The 19,352-nt window shown below is 43.4% G+C and overlaps 1 protein-coding gene across 1 annotated transcript; it reads left to right on the top strand.

Annotated features, from left to right (window-relative positions):
• Positions 1-1,269: 1,269 nt before the first annotated feature.
• On the top strand, positions 1,270-18,846 carry LOC306950549 (uncharacterized protein; the record flags this gene model as incomplete). The annotated part of the gene is made up of 5 exons (XM_079540829.1): positions 1,270-1,315; positions 2,725-3,037; positions 15,082-15,359; positions 16,539-16,651; positions 18,778-18,846. The coding sequence occupies 5 exons, from the start codon at positions 1,270-1,272 to the stop codon at positions 18,844-18,846; spliced, it is 819 nt and encodes a 272-aa protein (XP_079396955.1).
• Positions 18,847-19,352: the final 506 nt, after the last annotated feature.

The following is a 19,352-nucleotide window of genomic DNA, read 5'->3' as shown; positions in this document are numbered from 1 at the left end:
GGAACTGTCTGGGCCACGAGTGCCTGGCCATGCTGCTCACCTAACAGATATCCGGATGATTAAAGTCCCCCATGAGAACTCAGGATTGTGAGGCTACATGCAGCTGCTTGTAGAAGGCCTCATTGACTTCATTCTTCTACTCTAGTGACCTGCAGTACACTGCCACGTTGATGTCACCATACCTGCCCACTCCTTAAATCTCACCCGTAAGCTCTCCACACATTCTTCACCCTCCCCCAGGTGGAGCTGGATGTGTTACAGTAATGAATGAAGTAATTAAGTCTTTCCCTAGTTTGGTTTTGTTAGTTTATCTAGATTGAGTGGGCTTTTATCACCCACAGTTGAGCCTTCCCCATCCAGGGCCTCACACCTGATGTACAGAGGCACCTGGGAGGGTGGAGCAAGCAAGGAGGGTTTTTGTTTGCAGGTTTGAGCACAGATTTGCCTCCATCCCTCCTTTCCTTTGTGTTCTTGCCTCCAGCCTGACAAGACTTTTCCTTGTCCTGATGGGATGCAGACTGTTTTGTGCTTTGTGTTTTTTTCCTTTGAAATAATCTGTCTGTGCATGGGTGAACTGTGATTTCCCCACTCCTTCTGTTTGTCCCCCATTGCACTTTTTAACCCATATATTTCATCCTGTAGCTTTGCCTGAAGGCAGAGCAGGTCGTCTACCTGCTCAAACCCCACACTGCTATTCTGGCTGTTCTAACAGCTGTGACCCACCATCTTCTTGCCCCTTACAAAGCATTCTCTTTTCACCATGCATTAGTGCTTTGTGGCCCTGGGGTATGGTAACAGCTTTTTGTCTTCGATAGGGGAGGAAGGATTTGATCGTGTCTCACTCCCAAGAAAAAAAAAACACTCTCCACACTATCAGGCCTTTCCCACTTACCTATATAAAGGGCAACAACTGCTTATGAAGATAGTTTGGGGAAGTGCTTTCAAGGGGCCCTAGGGAGTTAACAGAGGTCCATGAGTTTCCTGTGCAGACTGAGAAATGTTCAAAAGGAAACGTGGCTTCCTCTCCCCACCCAAGACACCAGTGACAAGCATATAAAACTATTTGGTGTATAAAGTAACTGCAACTCCAAAGCAGCTGCTCAGAAGAGGCTGCAAATCTGTCTGGGGTTGGACAGAAATCTGAGCCTTCAGCACTGGAGGGCACTGGGCGTTTCTCTTCTGCTTCAAGGAGAGGAAGGTCTGAGCATCTTGCAGCCCTGCTTCCCTGCCTCATCCTGCACCATGACAGATCCTCTGGAGAAGCCTGCAATGCTACTCTGGCTGCTGGTCATCACCTTTGCCGCAGCCTCCAAAGGTGAGAACCCCAGTCTTCCTGGGCTAAAAACAGGGAAATGGCTTTTGTGCACTTCCCTCATGTGTGGGAGTTGAGTCACGGCCTGAACCACTGATTGATCACCTGAGGCAAGGACTGGGTGAGCTGTGGGAGCACAGCTGAAGGCAATTCACCTGTGCAACAGGAAGCGGTGGAGTATCCTAACTGCACTTCTCTTCCAACTGTACACCTCACCAGCGCACATCCATTGCCCAGGACATGCATCTTTCAGAACTACTTTTCAAGGGATTGTGGCCACTCAGCACCCTTCCTTTCCTCTACTAGATCCCATGTCCTGGCTTGATGGACATTCTATCAGTTGTGACAAGCGATCCTGAATGAGAGCACAACTTGTGAAAGTAGTAAGGGGCCTTTGGGGACTCTGCACCCACCCCCTGTTACTGTTTTCATGTGTCTTTGAAGAGTGAACACAGGTAGGGCTTGTGAAGGGTGGAGAGGGATTGCATCCAGGATGATGTTCTCAGTGGCACTGGGGGTGCCAGAGGGACCACAGACTCCCTTATGGTAGGCAAGAACTGGGCTCTTTTCCTCTCTGTGTCCCTTGTGGATTAGTTTCCCTTTTCTCTGTCCTCAAAGCAGTGAAATGATTGCATAGAGAATGATGCTACTTAGCTTGTCCTGCTCAGCTCTGATGGGAGGTGAAAGAGATGAGAGCCCAGGAGTGGACAGGCCCAGGTTTTCTCTGCTCACCTGACCTGCCACTGTTGAAGTCTAAATTCCACAATTTTTGATGAATACTTGCATGGATATAATCCCCCCTTTCCAGGTGGTAGAATGCTGCTGCAGCACAGAAGAGGGGGGTTTTCTGAGATTTTTCTAAGCACGGATTAAGGGAAGACAATGCCAATAACTGCTCCAGGGAGCTGTGTAGGATCCCGCTGTGAGCAGCCTTGGGATTTTCTAGGGGAATGCAGCAAAAGCCCCATGCTTCTTCATCCTTTGAGATTCAGGTGCATCTGGCAAAGCAATTCCCCGCGTGTCTATACCCACCCCGTTCCCTGTGCTTATGATGTGACTCCAGATGCTGCTGGTGCTGGAATATTTGGGAGGGGCTGGGAGCTCCGTGCACTCTTCTGCCAGGACTCTGTATTAATGTTTATAGATACACTATAAGATATCTATATAGGTATAGATGTTTATCAGCCATTGCCCAGGCTTTAGTGGGTCTCCTTTCTAAACAGTTCTTTGGATGGTGCAAAGAAAAAGGGTTCTGGAATGTCTGAGCAAACCACTGCTCCCAGGGAGAACTCCTAGTGTAAAGACCTCTCTTTTGTTTTGCACCCTGCAACTTAGGGACTATTTCATGAATAGTCAAATCACAAAAAATAAAAACAAAAATCAAACGTCATACTTTCTCTGTGTCTTTTCAGGCACCCTTTCCCAAATAGAAATGGTGACATCAGGTCCCAAGGAAGGGACAGTTTCTGGATCACTCCTCCTCACCTGCACTGTAAAAGGAGCACTTCTGGACAGCCCTTACTATGACTGGAACTGTGTCCGTCTGTCTCCAGGAGGGCAGTTGCAATTCCTAGGCTGGATCTATCCTTTTGGGAATAACACAGGCTATGCCCCATCCTTCCAAGATCGTGTCACCATCTCTGCAGATAAAGCCAAAAACAAGGTTTCCCTGCAGCTGCGCACCCTTAGTGCCACAGATAGAGCCACCTACTTCTGTGCAAGACAGCACACATAAAGCCAAAGGAGGGAGTGACAACACAAAAAGTGAGAAGACTGCTGTGGTGATAGAACTTCTCAAGGAGGCAGTTACCCGTACAAACTCTGTGAAATAAGGATAAGGTCTAAAAGATCTTGGAACTGCCCATCAATCCATGCATAACTGAATTTCAAGTAAAATTTGACATTGTAAAAGAAGTTTGAAATTAAACTTCATATATGTGTAACTCCCATGGGCAGCTCAATCCAAGACTTTTACACAGCATAGACTTTTCACCTAATTCATAAAATAATGTCATCCTCACCTCCACCCTGCTTTTCCTTCAATCCCAAGAGAGTAAAAAGTGTAGGCCACACTCAGCTCCCCACCTCAGGGCCTCTCTCAAGGTGGGGATGTTGTGGAATTGCCGTGGGGGCTGTAGCACATGATTCTTCCTTGTGCAGCACAAATTGCCTCACGCTGCCTGACTACCCTTTTCCTCTGAAGAGGGATTGCACCCTTGCTAGGGAGGTAGGTCACTGTCATATCTCTAAGAATGGAATATCAGGGGTGTATGTTTGCTTTGTTACATGCTAGATCTGAAAATTGGCCCTGAGCAGAGTGAGTCTGCATGTTAAAAACCTCCAGCAGTAACATGCCCCAGCACTGCTTAGTCTTCTTTGGTGGGTCCTCCTCCAGTCTGCTTTCGGTGGCCTCTGTCAGCCCTGGGGCACAGCTCAGCCAGTCACAAGAGGCTTCTTATCTGTGTTGGCACTCACTCCAGAGAAGTCATGAATGGCATCTGTTCCTCACTGACTTCTGATAAATAGGGGAATGCAAGAGCATAAGATGTCCTCCAGACATCAGAGTGCTCATAATACAGCTATTTGTGTCAGTTTTCCCTTTCTACACAGAGACAGACATCCGGATAGTGCCCAGGGCCCACCCAGTGCCTCTGCATGAAAGCCACTATGGCAGGACTGGATTTTCCTTCTAATGCTCAAATATGTCCCACATCACTCCAGAAGCTTTTTCCCTGGAAGAGCTGATGCCATTTTTCTAGGGAGGAAATGTTCTCTGGAAACCTCCTACGACACCTCTGAAGAGGTATTTTTTTCTTTCTGACACCGAGACATTGTGAGGTGCAGACTTTGTCAGGTGTCTGGGAATATCGACAAGACATAGCAGAATTTGATCTAAAACTTGTTTCATATACTATGACCTGTCTTTCCAAGGCCAGTTACCATCATTACAAAGCCAAAAGCAAGGAATCCCTGCAGCTGCATGCATGGCCTTACAAACACAGACACTCTTTTTGTGCAGTGGGAAAGCCTTTTTTTTGTCTCACAAAGCTTTTGTTGTGAGAGGAGCCTTTGAGAAAAGGACCAAGAGGAGAGAGGGAGGACCACTGATAGTATGGAGGTGATAGAAGAATATAGAATATAGAAGATAGCGAGGAGAAAACTAGCAAGAGGTTAGGCAATATGGTGAGAGAAAGAGTCATCCTGCCCTGCACAGAGGGAGAAATGAGAGATACAGGGAATCACAGAATGGCCAGGGGTGGAAGGGACCTCAAGGATCTTGAATCTCCAACCCCCTGCCATATGCAGGGCCACCAACCTGCACATTTAGTACCAGACCAGGCTGCCCATGGCCCCATCCAACCTGGCCTTGAATACCTCCAGGGATGGACGGGGCATCCACAGCCTCTCTGGGCAGCTGTTCCAGCACCTTACCACTCTCATCGTAAAGAATATCCCCCTGACATCCAACCTAAATCTTCCCTTCCTCAACAATCACCTCCCTGTCCCTGCTGGCCACCCCTCTTCTGATGGAGCCCAGGATACCATTTGCCTCCTGAGCTGCAAGGGCACACTGCTGGCTCATGTTCAGTTTTTCATCTATCAAGACCCCCAGGTCCTTCTCCACAGGGCTGTTCTCAAGGACTGCTCCTTCCAGTGTGTATGGATGCCTGGGATTCCTCCGGCCCAAATGCAAAACAGCACTTTTGCGTGTTGAATCTCATCAGCTTCACCCTGGCCCACCTTTCCAGCCTCTCGAGGTCCCTCTGAATGGCATCCCTTCCTTCCACCATGTTGACTGCACCACTCAGCTTGGAGTCTTCAGCAAACTTGTTGAGGGCAAGGGAACATGAATGGAGATGGGAAGCACCTTCCTCGGACAGTGCAGGAGAGCACTGGGTTTGGAGCTCCTTCTGAAAGGGAGGTACTATGCTCTGCTCTTGGACAAGTCCACACCATGAGAGAACTATGATAAAAATTTGTGGTCATGTCAAGAAAAGTAATAAGAAACAATGGCCAAAAAGGTCAGTTAAACTAAGGTGAGTTGGTCATCGAGCTTTAATTCAGGCTGAGTTTGGCAATGACGAGTGTCAGCACCACACCTCAGTTCCACACTCTTTTAGCTGTGTGGAGCAACTCATCCTGTGAAGCATGGACAAAACTATACATGAAATCCTGCTCAATGCTGTGCAGAATCTCTGGATGGGCCATCTCACACCCTGCTACAGCAAGACTCTGCCTGTTACATAGCACAAGCTTGGGCCATCTTATGAGTTTAAGGAGTTCTCAGATCTGGATCTGGGACCCACAGCATTCCTCACCTTTAACTTCAAGACCTGACAGTGACGGTCTTTAAATCCTGCTGGATTCCTCCTGAGTCTGGTTCTTGAATTAGGGAACGGATGAGCAAGCAACAAAGGAGAATGAAAATAGGCCGAAGAGCCAGGTCTAGAGCGTGGTGGCAATGGCACAAATCTATTGCAATGGCACAAAATCTATTTGTATGTCAGTCAGTGGCAGCGTATCACAGGGACAAATACTGGGTCCAGTGCTGTTGATCTGTGTTAATGATTTGGGCGGTAGGCAGAGCTCAGCAAGTATCCTGATGACACAAAACTGGGAGGTACTGGAAGGCTACAATGGTGTCTCCTTTGAGCCTTCTCCTTACTGAACAAGCCCAGCTATCTCATCCTTTCTTCATAGGAGAGAGTTTCAAACCTTCTGATAATCTTTGTGGCACTCCTCAAGACCCATTCCAACAGTTCCATGTCCTTTTTTGCTAGGAGCCCCAGCCCTGGGTGCCTTACTAGGCCTTCTTGAATATTATTAGAGCTACTGAGCACAACACTGGCTGCAACCACTCCACCAATTCCTTATCCACTGAACAGTTTACATTTCAAATCCATATCTTCTCCAGTTCAGAAACACAAATGTGCTGTGAATCCATATCAAAGGCCTTGCACAAGTCAAGGTAGATGACATCAGTTGCTCTTTTGTCCTCCAATTCTTTCACTCCATTACAGAAGGCCACCAGACTGGTGAAGCACAATTTGTTCTTGCTGAAGCCATGCTGGCTACCTCAGATCACCTTGTTATCTTGCATATGCCTTAAGAGAGCTTCCAGGAGGATCTGTTAGATGATCTTCCCAGGCACTGATACTCATCAGACTGTAGTTTAATGGATCATCTTTTCTACCCTGATGTCTTCTTTTTTTTTCTGTTGCAAAGAATTTCATCTGGCAGTCATTACTTTTCAAACGTGAGAGTAGATTGGCAACCACATCATTCAGTTCCTTCATCACCACCAAGACTGCTAAACCATGTCCCTCAGTGCAACATCACACATTTCTTGGACAACAACACCTCCCTTGACCTGTCCCAATACCTTGCCACTCTTTTTGAGAATAGATTTTTCATAATATCCGACCTGAAGCTCCCCTCGCACAACCTGAGGCCATTCTATCATTAGTCACCCAGGAGAAGAGGGCAACATCTACCTCACTACAACCTCCTGTCAAGGTTGCAGAGAGCAACAAACTCTCTTCTGTCCAAGTCACAGGCTGCCATCTTCTCCCCAGGAGAATACTGTGGGAGACAGAATCAAAAGTTTGCTGAAGTCTGGGTAGATTACATCCACAGCCTTTTCCTCGTCCAGTAGGTGAGTTGCCTGGCCAGAAAAGGTGATGAGGTTGGCCAAGAAAGACCTGCCTTTCGTGAACCCATGCTGGCTAGGCGTGATCCCCTGGTTGTCCCACACACACTTTGTGATCTCACTCAAGATGATCTGTTCCATGACCTTCCTCAACACTGAGGTCAGGCTGACACGTTTGCAGTTCCCAAGATCCTCCATTCAACCCTTCTTGTAGATAAGCATGACACTCACAAGTCTCCACTCATCTGGGACCTCCCAGGTTATCCAGGACAATGGAAATGGAAAGTGGCTTGGCAATCGCTTCTGCCAGCTCCCTCAGTATCCTTGGGTGAATCCCATCTGGTCCCATGGACTTACATTAATGCATCTTTTGTTAACATTTACTATTGTGGCCTGATTAAGATCTGATTTGCTTTCTGCATATCCTAGTAATATCCTTCTACTCTTCCTGAACTGTCTGCCAGACCGGTTTTCCTGAAGCACACAGAAATGGTCTGCTCCTGCACCTTTAAGATATCCTTCTTGAGGAATGCCCATCTTTCCTGGATCCCTTCAGGACTGACTCCCAAGAGACTCTCCCAAACAGTATCCTTAAAAATCAGAAGTCTGCCCTCCCGAAGTTGAAGGTAGCTGTCCCTCTTCCTAACTTCAACAAGAACAGAGGATTCTGTCATTTAGTTGTTGCTATGCCTCAGATGGCTTTCAGCAACCATAATTCCCACCAATCCTCTGTTTATAACCAGCAGGTTTAGCAGGGCACCTTACCAGATATGACAAGAAGTTATCTCCTGCATATTCCAGGACACTCCTAGACTTTTTCCTCGTTTTTTCCTCGTTATATTGCATTTTTAGCAAATGGCTGGCAAGTTGAAGTCCCTTTTGAGAACAAGGGCTAGCAATTGTGTGACTTCTGCCAGCTGCTTGTAGAATTCTTTGTCTGTTTATCCTGCTCCGATATCTCTCTATAAAAGATTCCCACCAAGATTTCAGACTTGGCCTTCCCTTGATCCATACCCATAAGGATCACTGTATCACTCCCAGTATTGAGCTCAACAACATCAAAACACTCCCTAACGCAGAGTGCTTGTGCACCCCACTGCTCCACCTCTCCTCCCTTGTCTTTTCCTTCTAAAGAGCTTTTGGCCCTCCATTGCAGCACTGGGAATGATCCCACCATGTTCCAGTGACAGTGATCAAGCCATAGTTTTCCTGCTGCACAGAGGTTCTTGTTCCTCCTGTTTGTTGCCCGGGTCGCATGCAGTTGGTTTACATGCACTTCAGCTGGGCTGTTGGTCTTACCACTGACCCTGGAATGCTGCCCCAAGGCTCATCTCTGGCTCATCTCTAGTGAGCCTGGTTTTATTTCCTCCTCCTAGTTTAAAGCCTTGTCAATGAGCCCCACCAACTCCTGGCCTACAATTATTTTTCCCATTTGAGAAAGGTGAATCCCACCTTTTGCCAGTAGGCCTGGTGCTGTAGAAACCATCCCATGACAGAGAAACAAAATTCCTCTGATGGCCTGTTAGCCATGTATTGATCAAATGGATTTTCCTGTTCCTTTCTAGAGTAGTCCTGATATGTAAGACAAAATTTAACTGACAGATAGCGTGTTTGGATACAGCTGGTCTCTGGCGTTAAGAAAATATCCTACTGTCAATCTCTAGAAGTTTATTAAAAACATATCAATAATCTACTTCTTTGAGTGAAAAGGGTTCTGACGATCTAATGCAATTTCACAAAGTCAGGACAATGTTTCAGTGGGAGAAGCATATCTACCATATCTCTATATCTCTTTTTGTCTTTCATATACTTTTATCTACCATAAAAGTGATACTGACATTGTTATTTTTAATTTATGACAATTGCTCTGTGGTTTGACTATCCAGCAACAAAAGAACAGAGAGAAAGACAAAATGCAGCATTCAAAAGACATCAAAGAGAGGATGTCAGCTGGTACTGAAATGAAAACAAAGGTTTTTGTATGACTGTTCACTACTGTGTGGTCTAGGTATCACAGTGATCGAAGTGAGCTGAACCACCCGACACAAACTGACTTCCTGGAGAGCCTGACGGTGTAACATATTTCACTTCTTCACAGTCACAACGAACAAATTTGAGTGATGTTTCAAGCTATGGGACAATCACTGCATGCCATGTCTCTTTTTCTTGTACTCAAATATGGATTTGGGGCTCATTTCACTTTGAACACTGAATTGTTAGCTCCAAGTCAGCTGGCAGGGTTTCCATCTAAGTTTGTTATTGTGCCCTATTTGTAGCCATTAGAGAAAGAGCCTAGAGCTGGACTTAATGACACCTGCGGGTTCCTTCCAACTCTGTCCAACCAGGACTCCTGCACAGATCCTTCAAGAACCACCATGACATCTCTGTACGCCCAGCACCCCTGCCTGGATGCCAGTCCTGCCTTGCAGCACACACAGATGTAAGAGAATCTGTGAATACAGAGAGAGTGTTAAGATTTGGTGAGAAAAAAGAAGACTATAAGAGAGACAGTAGTGTTTAGCTGCAGTACCTGGTCAGACAAATGGCTGGTGTCATTTTATGCACGACATTCTATTTTACCTATCCCCGTTTTTCTATCTTGCTTCTCCTTGCCCTTGCACATCCCCATGGCTTTGCAGTATTCTGCAACTTCATCACCCTCTCAGTCCAGCGCCGACCTGGTTCAGACCATTCCAAATCAGTTGCAAAATCCAGGTTAATCTTCCTGGAAGTGATCACTCATAAATTGATGTGGCTGAGAGGGTATGTCTTGTCATTGTCTCCACTGAAACTTTGTCCAGACTGCATCCCTGCATTGGCTTATCACCCACCCTTTATTTTTTATCAACCTGATCCAGAGATACTCACTCAGACAATCTTGCTTGAATCAACATTACAACATTACATTCAGGTTGTACAATGACCAGATTTTCTGGTCATGGTCTTACACCTTGGAAGTCCTCCATTAGATTCCTATGTAGTACTGCTTGTTTTCAAGGTTTTTCTTAGCACCTCTCAGGTTGTTTATCACCTCTGAGGGCTGGGATAAGCTTTTTAATGATCCTGTCCATTTGTATGCAGCATGTGCTCATGTTATACCAATCATGGATTGGTGACTGAAATTTGTACAGACTTCACTACTGTCATATGCCAACTCACTGGTGGTAAAGACCTGGACAGAGGGAGAGGAGTAAACAGTGGGTGAATTGCTTGACCAACTCTGGCAATACAAAGAGAGCCTCTCTTCTTCTCTAGGGGCCTGTGATTTCTTCTACACCCCTACAAACCACGACCTCAGGTAAGAAAAGTAAGCATTCCTCTGCTAAAGACTGCTAAAGACAGACTATTGTAGGTCACACTACACACTGTGGTTTTACCTCCATGATCATGGAGTGGGGTGGAAATCCCATCTCTATCCCAGAGGCGTGGATTGTGAGTTGCAAGGGAAAACAAGCACAAGAGAGGGTTCTTGCAGGAAAATGGTTGCTCCGGTTTCCAGTGGGCCATTCCCTGGACAGAGTAGATAATCTTATTTCTGACTTTGATAATGAGCTTTTTGGTTCAGACAATAAAAATGAGTAATGAAGACAATATCCCAGACTAGAGGGGCCCTGCCTCCAGCCATGTGGATGAAATGGACAGTTGGATTTATTGGACTGTGTGGATTTGATGGCCTGACACTCTAATGTCATGAATTTATAAAGGGGCAGAAACCGTCTGTATTTCTGGAGTAATGAAGGACCCCAAGAGCTGTGTTGTAGGCTGAAATGAGCTCAACAAGAAATTAGTGGCAAAAGCCCCCTGTTGTGACTGGACCACAGACTCTATGCATCCTTCATACACATTGTCTCGGGATAGAGTACTTTAAGGACCCAGAAGGGTACTGTGAGCTTTTGGTATTGTTGCCTGGGGAACAGAATGCATCAAGTAGCTGCCTGCTTTGCCCAGTCTTTCAGAGAACTCTTCTGTTGCGGGGCTGCTAAGGGAAGAACAGTGGGTGACAATTGCTCACACAGTGGTACACTGGGGGCAATACTGCACCAACCGGCACTGCCTGATTTCCTCACAAGCTGATTTGTCAGCTGGAGGATGAAGGACTGATCGGCAAGAATTTTCTCACTCTTCAGTAGTCCCATACGGCCATTAGGTTAGCAGAGATGGTGGGGAGCAAGAGCAACAAACTCTGTAGTGCTCAGCTGCCTGCCGAGAATCTTGTATTACAGGAGTGTGACCTTCAGTCATCTGATATTATCTGATGCAAAAGTGTCAGCTGTGCTTCTCCAGTGTTGCTGGTCTGTGAATAGCAGACCACAGTTTGGTGAATAGTCTGTCCAAATTTCAGGGGATGACACTCTAGATCATTCATAAGCAACTGAGAGGGTCAGCACATCTGTTGATCACTTGTGAGCAGTTCATTGAGATCTTTAAAAGCCACCATGCAATAAATCACAGACTTATTTGTTTTTTTAATACAGTTTGGTTACATATTACATTAGCATTCTTTTGTTTTATTGTTTTGAGCTGTACCTGTGGAAGGGAGAATCTCACCAGTGCTACACACTGAGGAATATGTATACATGAAGTTTATCTTTCCCTGAGTTATGTTTCACACAACTCTCCAGAGGCTTGGAGAGGTTGGAAGGATGCAGAATCTGACCATCATACAGAATTTGATTAATTTGCTTTGTACTATCCACAGCAAAATACTTAATATCTCTTCCCATAGCACAACATAACTACCAAATAAAGAACTCTTAGCAAATACATGGCTTCCTAAGGTACTAAATCACCCTTAGCCATGGGTGATCCAGAAAGATAACAGTTCTAAAAGCCCAGAATGAGAATGTTCCTCTTCTTTGTTGCCAAAAAAGAATATAAATTAATAAGTGGATAAATAAATAAATAAAATTCTCCAAGGTGAGCATACAAACAAACACTTCTGAAACCCCGTATAGTTTTGCTAATTGTTGTAGAATATACTTACACACCTTTTGGTTTTTCATTAGGCTGAAATCTGCGAATCTTCGCAGGGACACGTTATCATCCTGCAGGTCCCAATCAGGTCCAAATCCCCCCTTTTGACCCTGCTACAGGTTTTTATTTCTTTGTGTGGTATATGTGATACAAGGACCACATATGGTGTATGACTGTCAGTCTCATCTGAATTACTGTGAAGTAAAAGGGAAGGAAGAGGCACTTTTTGTAATGAAGTATTTCACTGTGTGGAGAACTTGGTGTAGCACAGTGGTACAAACACTCCAGGATTTAATGCAAAAACCTGAGACTGCAAAAGGAAGCAAACGTCTCAAAGAAAGAAAGAATTAAAGGTATTGAAGGAGAAAACTGCACAGTTCTTGTGAGCTTTTATTCTGGAAGTATACTGCTTCTTGAGCAAGCAAAAGAGAAGAGAAAATGGTTTCAAAAGATTTGGCATGCATCCAGTTGTTTGAAATCACTCTACGACAAAAACATTGTTCTCCTCCTTTCTGTAGAGATTTCATGGCATTCCATTCACTGATCCTTTGGAGTATCTGTAATTTCATTCTCTGATTTAATACAACTTAGACATGTGGTGAGAAAAGTGGTTTTTTGACTATGAAGAAATACTGTGGCAACAGACAAGCTCGTATTTGGAAATGGGATCACTCTCTCAGTTGAATCAAGTAAGTTCTGCTCGTTTATACTACTAATTCTTCATTTTGGAGTGGACAAAGGCATAGTGGGATATTGTGGTTTGAGTTTTTTGCTTCTCAGGATCTCTCAAACACATACTTTCCAACCAAAGGTGTTTGGGTCCTGACTTCACCTGACAAATCTTTTCAGGAGCAACAATATTGGTTTCTTACCTGTGTGCATCAGCATTGTTCCACAGATCTCCAACCCCAGCACTCCTCGCTCTTCGGTAGCTGCACTACTTAGTTTAACACTGCATTAATTATACCCTGTGGGGATGGTATTCCGTCCTACCTTTAGTATGAGGTAAAAGTTGTTTTCTTTCATTTGTGTAAAACTAAGGTGCATGGAAAGGACAAAGGAGATGCAAAGTGCTTCAGGAGAAAAGAGGTCCTATGGAAAGGCAGGACATACAGGTTTTAGCAATAACTGCTTGAAATGTGAGAAAACACTGCATATTTGGAATGCCACTCTCCAAAAGGAAGTCTTTGTAAGGATATTCCTCTTCCCCAGCTTTTGTGTAGGAATGTCAAAATTAGGACAATAGATGAATTTATTGGGTTAATTTCTACTGTCCTAAAACATTCAGTTGTGTACCACCACACTTCACTTGCCCTCTGCCCTGTCCTGATTCATATACCTTGTTTCAATGCTCCCCATGATTTCCAGATACTGAAATAATTGTCCAATGGCATTTTATAAACCTGTGGAGACCTGGTCTCTAGCACCTCCAGGGTTGGGGCACCCACAGCTCTTTGGGCAGCAGTGCCAAGGCTTCACCACCCTCTGAGTAAAACATTTCTAACATCTAAATTAATTTTCCCCTCTTTTAGTTTAAAGCCATTTCCCCTCATCCTATCACTATCAGACCGTGTAAAAAGTTGGTCCTCCTCCTGTTCTGAGCTCCCCTCAAGTGCTGGAAGGCTGCAATGAAGTCTCCCCGCAGCTTTCTCTTCCCCGGGCTGCACACCCCCAGCTCCTCAGCCCGTCTCCATAGAAGGTGCCATAGAGGTGCTGCAGCCATCAGAGCTTAAACATTTGAGCTGCCAGGGAACCATGAGTTAGCTGGTCTCTAATGGATGAGAGCTAAGAATGATAGCATAGCCAGAAGACAACCAGCCAGAACTTGTCCCACTGTCCCTACTGAATGAGGAGGTTAGGCTTGATTGTCCAAGATATGAATTCAGGTCAGTTCTTAAGTCAAGGCCCGGATCAACAGGGTCCATAGAAATGTAGGATCATAGAATCACTAAACTGCTTGTGTTGGTAGAGACCTTAAAGGTTATCTATTTCCAACCCTGACATGCGCATGGTTAGCTCCCACTGAATCAGGTTGCTCAGTGCCCCATCCAGCCTGGTCATGAACACCTTCCATCATGGGGCATCCACAACTTCTCTGAGCAACCTGTTCTAGTACTTTACCATTCTTACCATGAAAAATTTCTTCCTAATATCTAAGTTAAATCTACAGAGTTTTTTTACTTTTAAGCCATTACTCCTTAACCTATCACTACACTAGGGTCAGGACCTAGAGTCCCTCTCCAGCTTTCCTGTAGGTCCCCTTTGGGTGCTGGCAGGTTGCTATTACATCTCCCCAGGGACTTCTTTTCTACAATAACCTCAACTGTCTCAGCCTCTGTTCATAGGAGAGTTGCTCCTGCCTCCTGATCATTCTTATGGTCCTTCTCTGGACTCGCTCCAATAGGTCCTACTTACATTGAGAGCCGCAGAGCTGTATGCAATATTCTAAGTGGGGTCTTATGAAAGATTCCATATCCAGACATAGGCTGTGATACTGTAGGAGGTGTAGTGTAGGTGCAAACAAAGCACTTACAACCTCAGCTTAAACCAGCTCATGTAGGAAAGAGACACGAATCAGCTCCAAGTCACAGCAGCTGAACTTCCAGGATAGGCAATATACATGAATAGGTAAGGAAATCTTTTCCAGACTGGGTTTAAGCATTCCATAGACATCTTGTTTTTCTGCTAGATTTTCATAGTAATGGTAGGGATGGGCTTAACTGAAAGTATATATGCTTAATTGCAAGAATGCATTATGAATTTCCTGGAGACTTGTATCTTTTCAAGGAACAGACAGTGAAGACAGTAAATGGGTTCTGTGAAATGGCTCTAAATTACTCTATTAGGTGACGAAGTTTTGTTCCTTAGGGAAGCTCCGTGTTATGAGCCATGAAATGATCTCATAACTTGGTAATTTCTATGGAGCTCAAGTGATTAAAATCATCAATCAAAATCCCACAGTTATTTTCCTTTTCTGTCTTTTATCTGCTCCTTGAGAAATAGAAGAAAACTATAAGCACAGAAAGACACTCAGCTGTCAGGGGACAAACAGAACTGAATTGTGTCTGAACTGCAGATGAGTTAGCTCTCGGGAGACTATGCAGAGGATGAAGTTATCACAGAATTATGTTTCTTTTTCAGAAAGACAAGAAGATTCTACACCAGAAGTCATTGCACTGAAATCAAAGGAATGCAAACAGTATGGCAATGTATCAAACGTAGCTTGTTTGGCAAGAACATTCTACAGGAATGTCAGTCTTGATGGGCCCAAGGGTGTCACTGTGTATGATCTGAAGGAACCTATTTTCACATCAGAGGGGATGTACAGTATCTTGAAAGTAGTTGGCATAAAACCAGATACAGAAGGGACCTGCAAAGCTGTGCACAAGGGGAACAAGACTGTAGTGAGCACAATCCTGACAGGTACAAACACAAACTGATTCTGTTAGATGGCTCTTCCAAAATACTTTCTTGTTCTTTGAGAACTTAGCAGCAACAAGTTAGGGACAGTCAGAAAGATGTTCAGGCGCTTAGTCAGGTGGAAATTAGATATTCAGAGGAACCCAGTGTAGATTGTCTTAATTCAGCTTTATGAGCATCTAGAGTTTTCTTCTCAAAACACAAAGAGGAAAAACAACCAACCAAACAACAAGAGCAACAACAAAAAATACCAAGCAGAAGCCAAAACCAAAACCCTTAATGTCTGGGTGTCTACTTTTATCTTAGGCAAAATAGTTTAAGTCATGAGTATATGTATAACAGTAGAAAGTCAGAAATAACTCATGAAAACAAAAAGAAGAAGTTTGATTTTTTGCTCTAAATCTTTCTTTTTTTTTTTAATGGTAAAGTGCATTTCAAAAAGGAGACCAAATTCTCAACGATCTGGCAGATTTTTCTAGCAATCACATGTAAACAGCTAGTATTTCTCTTCATATTAATTTCAGAATTAATGACCTCCCTTTCATCTGATACCCTAATTCTGCTGTTGGGAAACAGGGTATAGATGTGCTTTGTGTAGTTCTTGTTCTGTTAGAAACAGTTTATAGTGTCTCTCAATCATTCAACAGAAGAGAAAGATGAAGAACTGGCAGTGGAGAATGCTTGCAACTCTACAGATGCCTTTAAAAAAGGTTAGTTACCTCACACATTAATATTGTCAATGCTCTTTACTGGGGATTCAGTAGCAACATATGAAAACAGTACAGAAATATCTGAATTGTAGATACTGGTTAAGCAAGAATTTTCACTAATTGTAGATTCCATAAAAGGACATGAAAAAATGCTTCTGCTGGTGCAAAAATGTCAGATTACTTTACTGAGTATTTTTTTAAATGTCAGATTACTTTACATGCCACTTCAAGTTAACAGGTTGATAGATGACAAATTTCAATGGGGATCAATTGACAGTGGGGATTAAATTCTTCACGAGGCAGGCATTTCCTCCTCCTGTCCCTGAACACATTCCTTTGCCCTCTTTCCCTGTGTTCATGTTTCCCCCTTTCATCTATGATGTGTGAATTTTCGTTTATTTATTTATTTGTGTAATGTAAGACCACAACCACTTCCATCTTTTTTTTTCTTTTTCTTTTTTTTTTTTTCAAGATATCAAAATGGAGAAAATGAACATGCTGTTCATGGTTATTTTGGGTTTGAGGGTCCTGCTGGCAAAATGCATCGCCTTCAACATGCTCATGAGTATCTGTTCATATTCTGAGGTAGGAAATACATCACTCAGTTCTCGGGAGCATAGGAGTCAGGTAAAGGAAGCGCAGACCAGTTGGCTTTGCATCCTTCTGTAAACCCACCACAAGTTATATCTGCTCTTCCATCTTCCACTGAACTATTTGATGTTTCTAGTGACTGATTAATTGGCTGCTCATCAAGCAGCTAATAAATCAAGCTAGTCCTGAGTACCTCAGATTATATCAGCGGTAGAGCACAAAGTCTGGAGAAAAGTCTAGATCAGCATGGACTGTAAGGGAGTAATCCCCAGACACAACAGATTTGAAAATGGGAAAGAAAACAAGGCAGGGAGAATTCTGAAGAACAGGTACCAATGACCAAAAAGATTATCCTGTCCATTCAAAATTAACAAATCTCGTTACACAAATGTTTCTCTTTCAGGTATTAGGTAAGTGAGCCAGCAGTGGGCTGAAGAAGAGAAACAGATAATACATAGCAGTATAATTTAAACTCTGTGGCTCAACTTTGCTGATAACAACCATCTGAAGAAACAAAGAAGCAAGCCCCCATTCCCAGTTCCTGTAGAGCTGATTAAGTCCCATCACTTCATCAAGGTGTTCTTCAGTTAACATCATCTGAAAGCTATCTTAAACTGTTGATACTGCTGAACTCTTGCTTTTTTCAGTTCCATTAACTGTTAAGTCAAGAATTTTTTATTTCTTATTTCCATACGAATTTTCCTTCATCCTTATGCTAAGCATGAATACTTTATTTTCTCACATCTCTTATTTTACCCACTGCATTTAAGTATCCAAATATCCTAGTTTTGAAAGTGTTAAAACTGAGCATACTTACTTACCATGCTTTAAAAATAACATCTCTGGTCATATTACATTACTGTCTACAGAAGCAATGCCACACTGCTTAGGGATCCCTAAGCATTGAGGAAATATTATATGCTACTCATTTTTAAAAGACTTCACTAGTGGTAATTTTCTAGTGTATGTAGACTCTATTGATCTCTACTGGACCTGAAGGAAGTCATTCTAGTCAGATTTATAATAGGACTTTCATTTGTTTCCCCAGAACATTTTTCTCTTTGTTAAATATGTAGACCCTGCATTTTAGGTTTCCTTAATAAAGGTCAAAATAAAGTTTTATTACGTTGAAGTGTTGTATAGTTTCCACAATGTTTTACTTTTGAAGTCAGGTGGAAACTGATATTTAGCTGATAGTATTTAATTGATATATAGTTGATATTCAACTGTATTTTCCTGTGACCACTGAGAATTAGAAAATCATCTATCATAAGATACACTTCCCTTAGATTAAATTAATCTTCTTTGTTTGTTGTTTTTTTTTTCTTTTTTTTTTTTTTTCTTTTCCACACAGTTAGATAGAAACTGTTTGCAACATCTGAGAGACTTCAGGAGGAGTAAGAAATATGACTCTACTGGGTTTAAATTAATTTCAATTATTCATGCCTCTTTCAAATTTCACAGCTCATAATTATGTATCGTAACAAAAAAGAGAGATGGATCTCCTGTTAAGACAGGAGTCAATATGATAATAAGGACTGAAAGTACAGACTTCAGAATGCGCAAAAACAGGATACCAATTTTCCACTCACCAATGCTGGGAAGGGGCCAAAGGGGCCAACAGGAAATACTGTGGGTTGGTTTGACAGATAAACTAACAGTCAAAAAAAAAAAAAAAAAAAAAAGCAAGAACACAACACAACACAGACATTCCTCTGTTGACTTTTCTTTCAAGCTTCAAGTTTTTGTCTGCTTGAAGGAGGGTATGTGGTTAAAATGTATGACTAAATCACACTATTCAAGAAAAAAAATCCTCTTTCTTTTAAAAACATCTTAACCACTTCCTGAGGGGGAAGGATATGCAACGAAGGATATGCAACGTTTTTCAGATAACAACTGAGTATCTGGTTTCAAAACTGCTCGTTTCAAAACAGCCCCAGAAATTAATCATGGCAAAATCTGTGTAACTGATCTTGCTGAGACTGGTCCTTCACACTCTCAGTCTTTCCCGGGATGTGACCTTTCTATAATGTCTTCACGTCCTGCAGATCTGTGGGTTAGGTCCCAGAAGCATGCAGTGAAGTGTGGAGAACCAGTCGTCATGACTCTTTCCTATGCAGTTCAAGAACCAGAAGAGCACATGGAGCCAGCTGGACCACGAATGTACCTCAGAGCAATCTCCCTCCTGACCCACTTAAGCAGGACATGCTTCCCTTGTGCAATCTTACTGACTCAGTCAACTGATCACATTAGGCTATATTGTTTTTACAGCACTTAGTTTCTACTTCATTTCTTCCTTTCCTCTCTGGCTGGTGAGCAAGTAAGGCAGAGCCCAGCATCACAGTCTCCTTCTCTCCATGGACACGGTGCTTTCCTCAGCAGTTCTTTAACATCCACCTACTAGTGGGATAGCTGCTGGACCAGAATGAGCCATGTGACATAGATCCTGCTGAAGCAGTAAGCTGCCCTGCAACACCCCTGTGAGCAGTGATTCTTTTTTACTTCTGAGGCTATTCTCACCCAACCCTGTTCACTGATAAGGCTGCAGGCTGAAAGATACGGCTAGAAGCATCTGCCCAGAAAAGTTGCCTTTAAGAGTGTCCATTTGCATCATGCTTAGGTCTCAAACTTTCCTACACACCTCAATTAATTACCATCACCTTTCCAACTTTTTGCTATAAACACACAGATATCA

Source organism: Tetrao urogallus, assembly GCF_951394365.1.
Source record: "Tetrao urogallus genome assembly, chromosome: 11".
In the NCBI taxonomy this organism is placed as follows: Eukaryota; Metazoa; Chordata; class Aves; order Galliformes; family Phasianidae; genus Tetrao; species Tetrao urogallus.
This window is presented reverse-complemented; position numbering and strand designations above follow the sequence as displayed.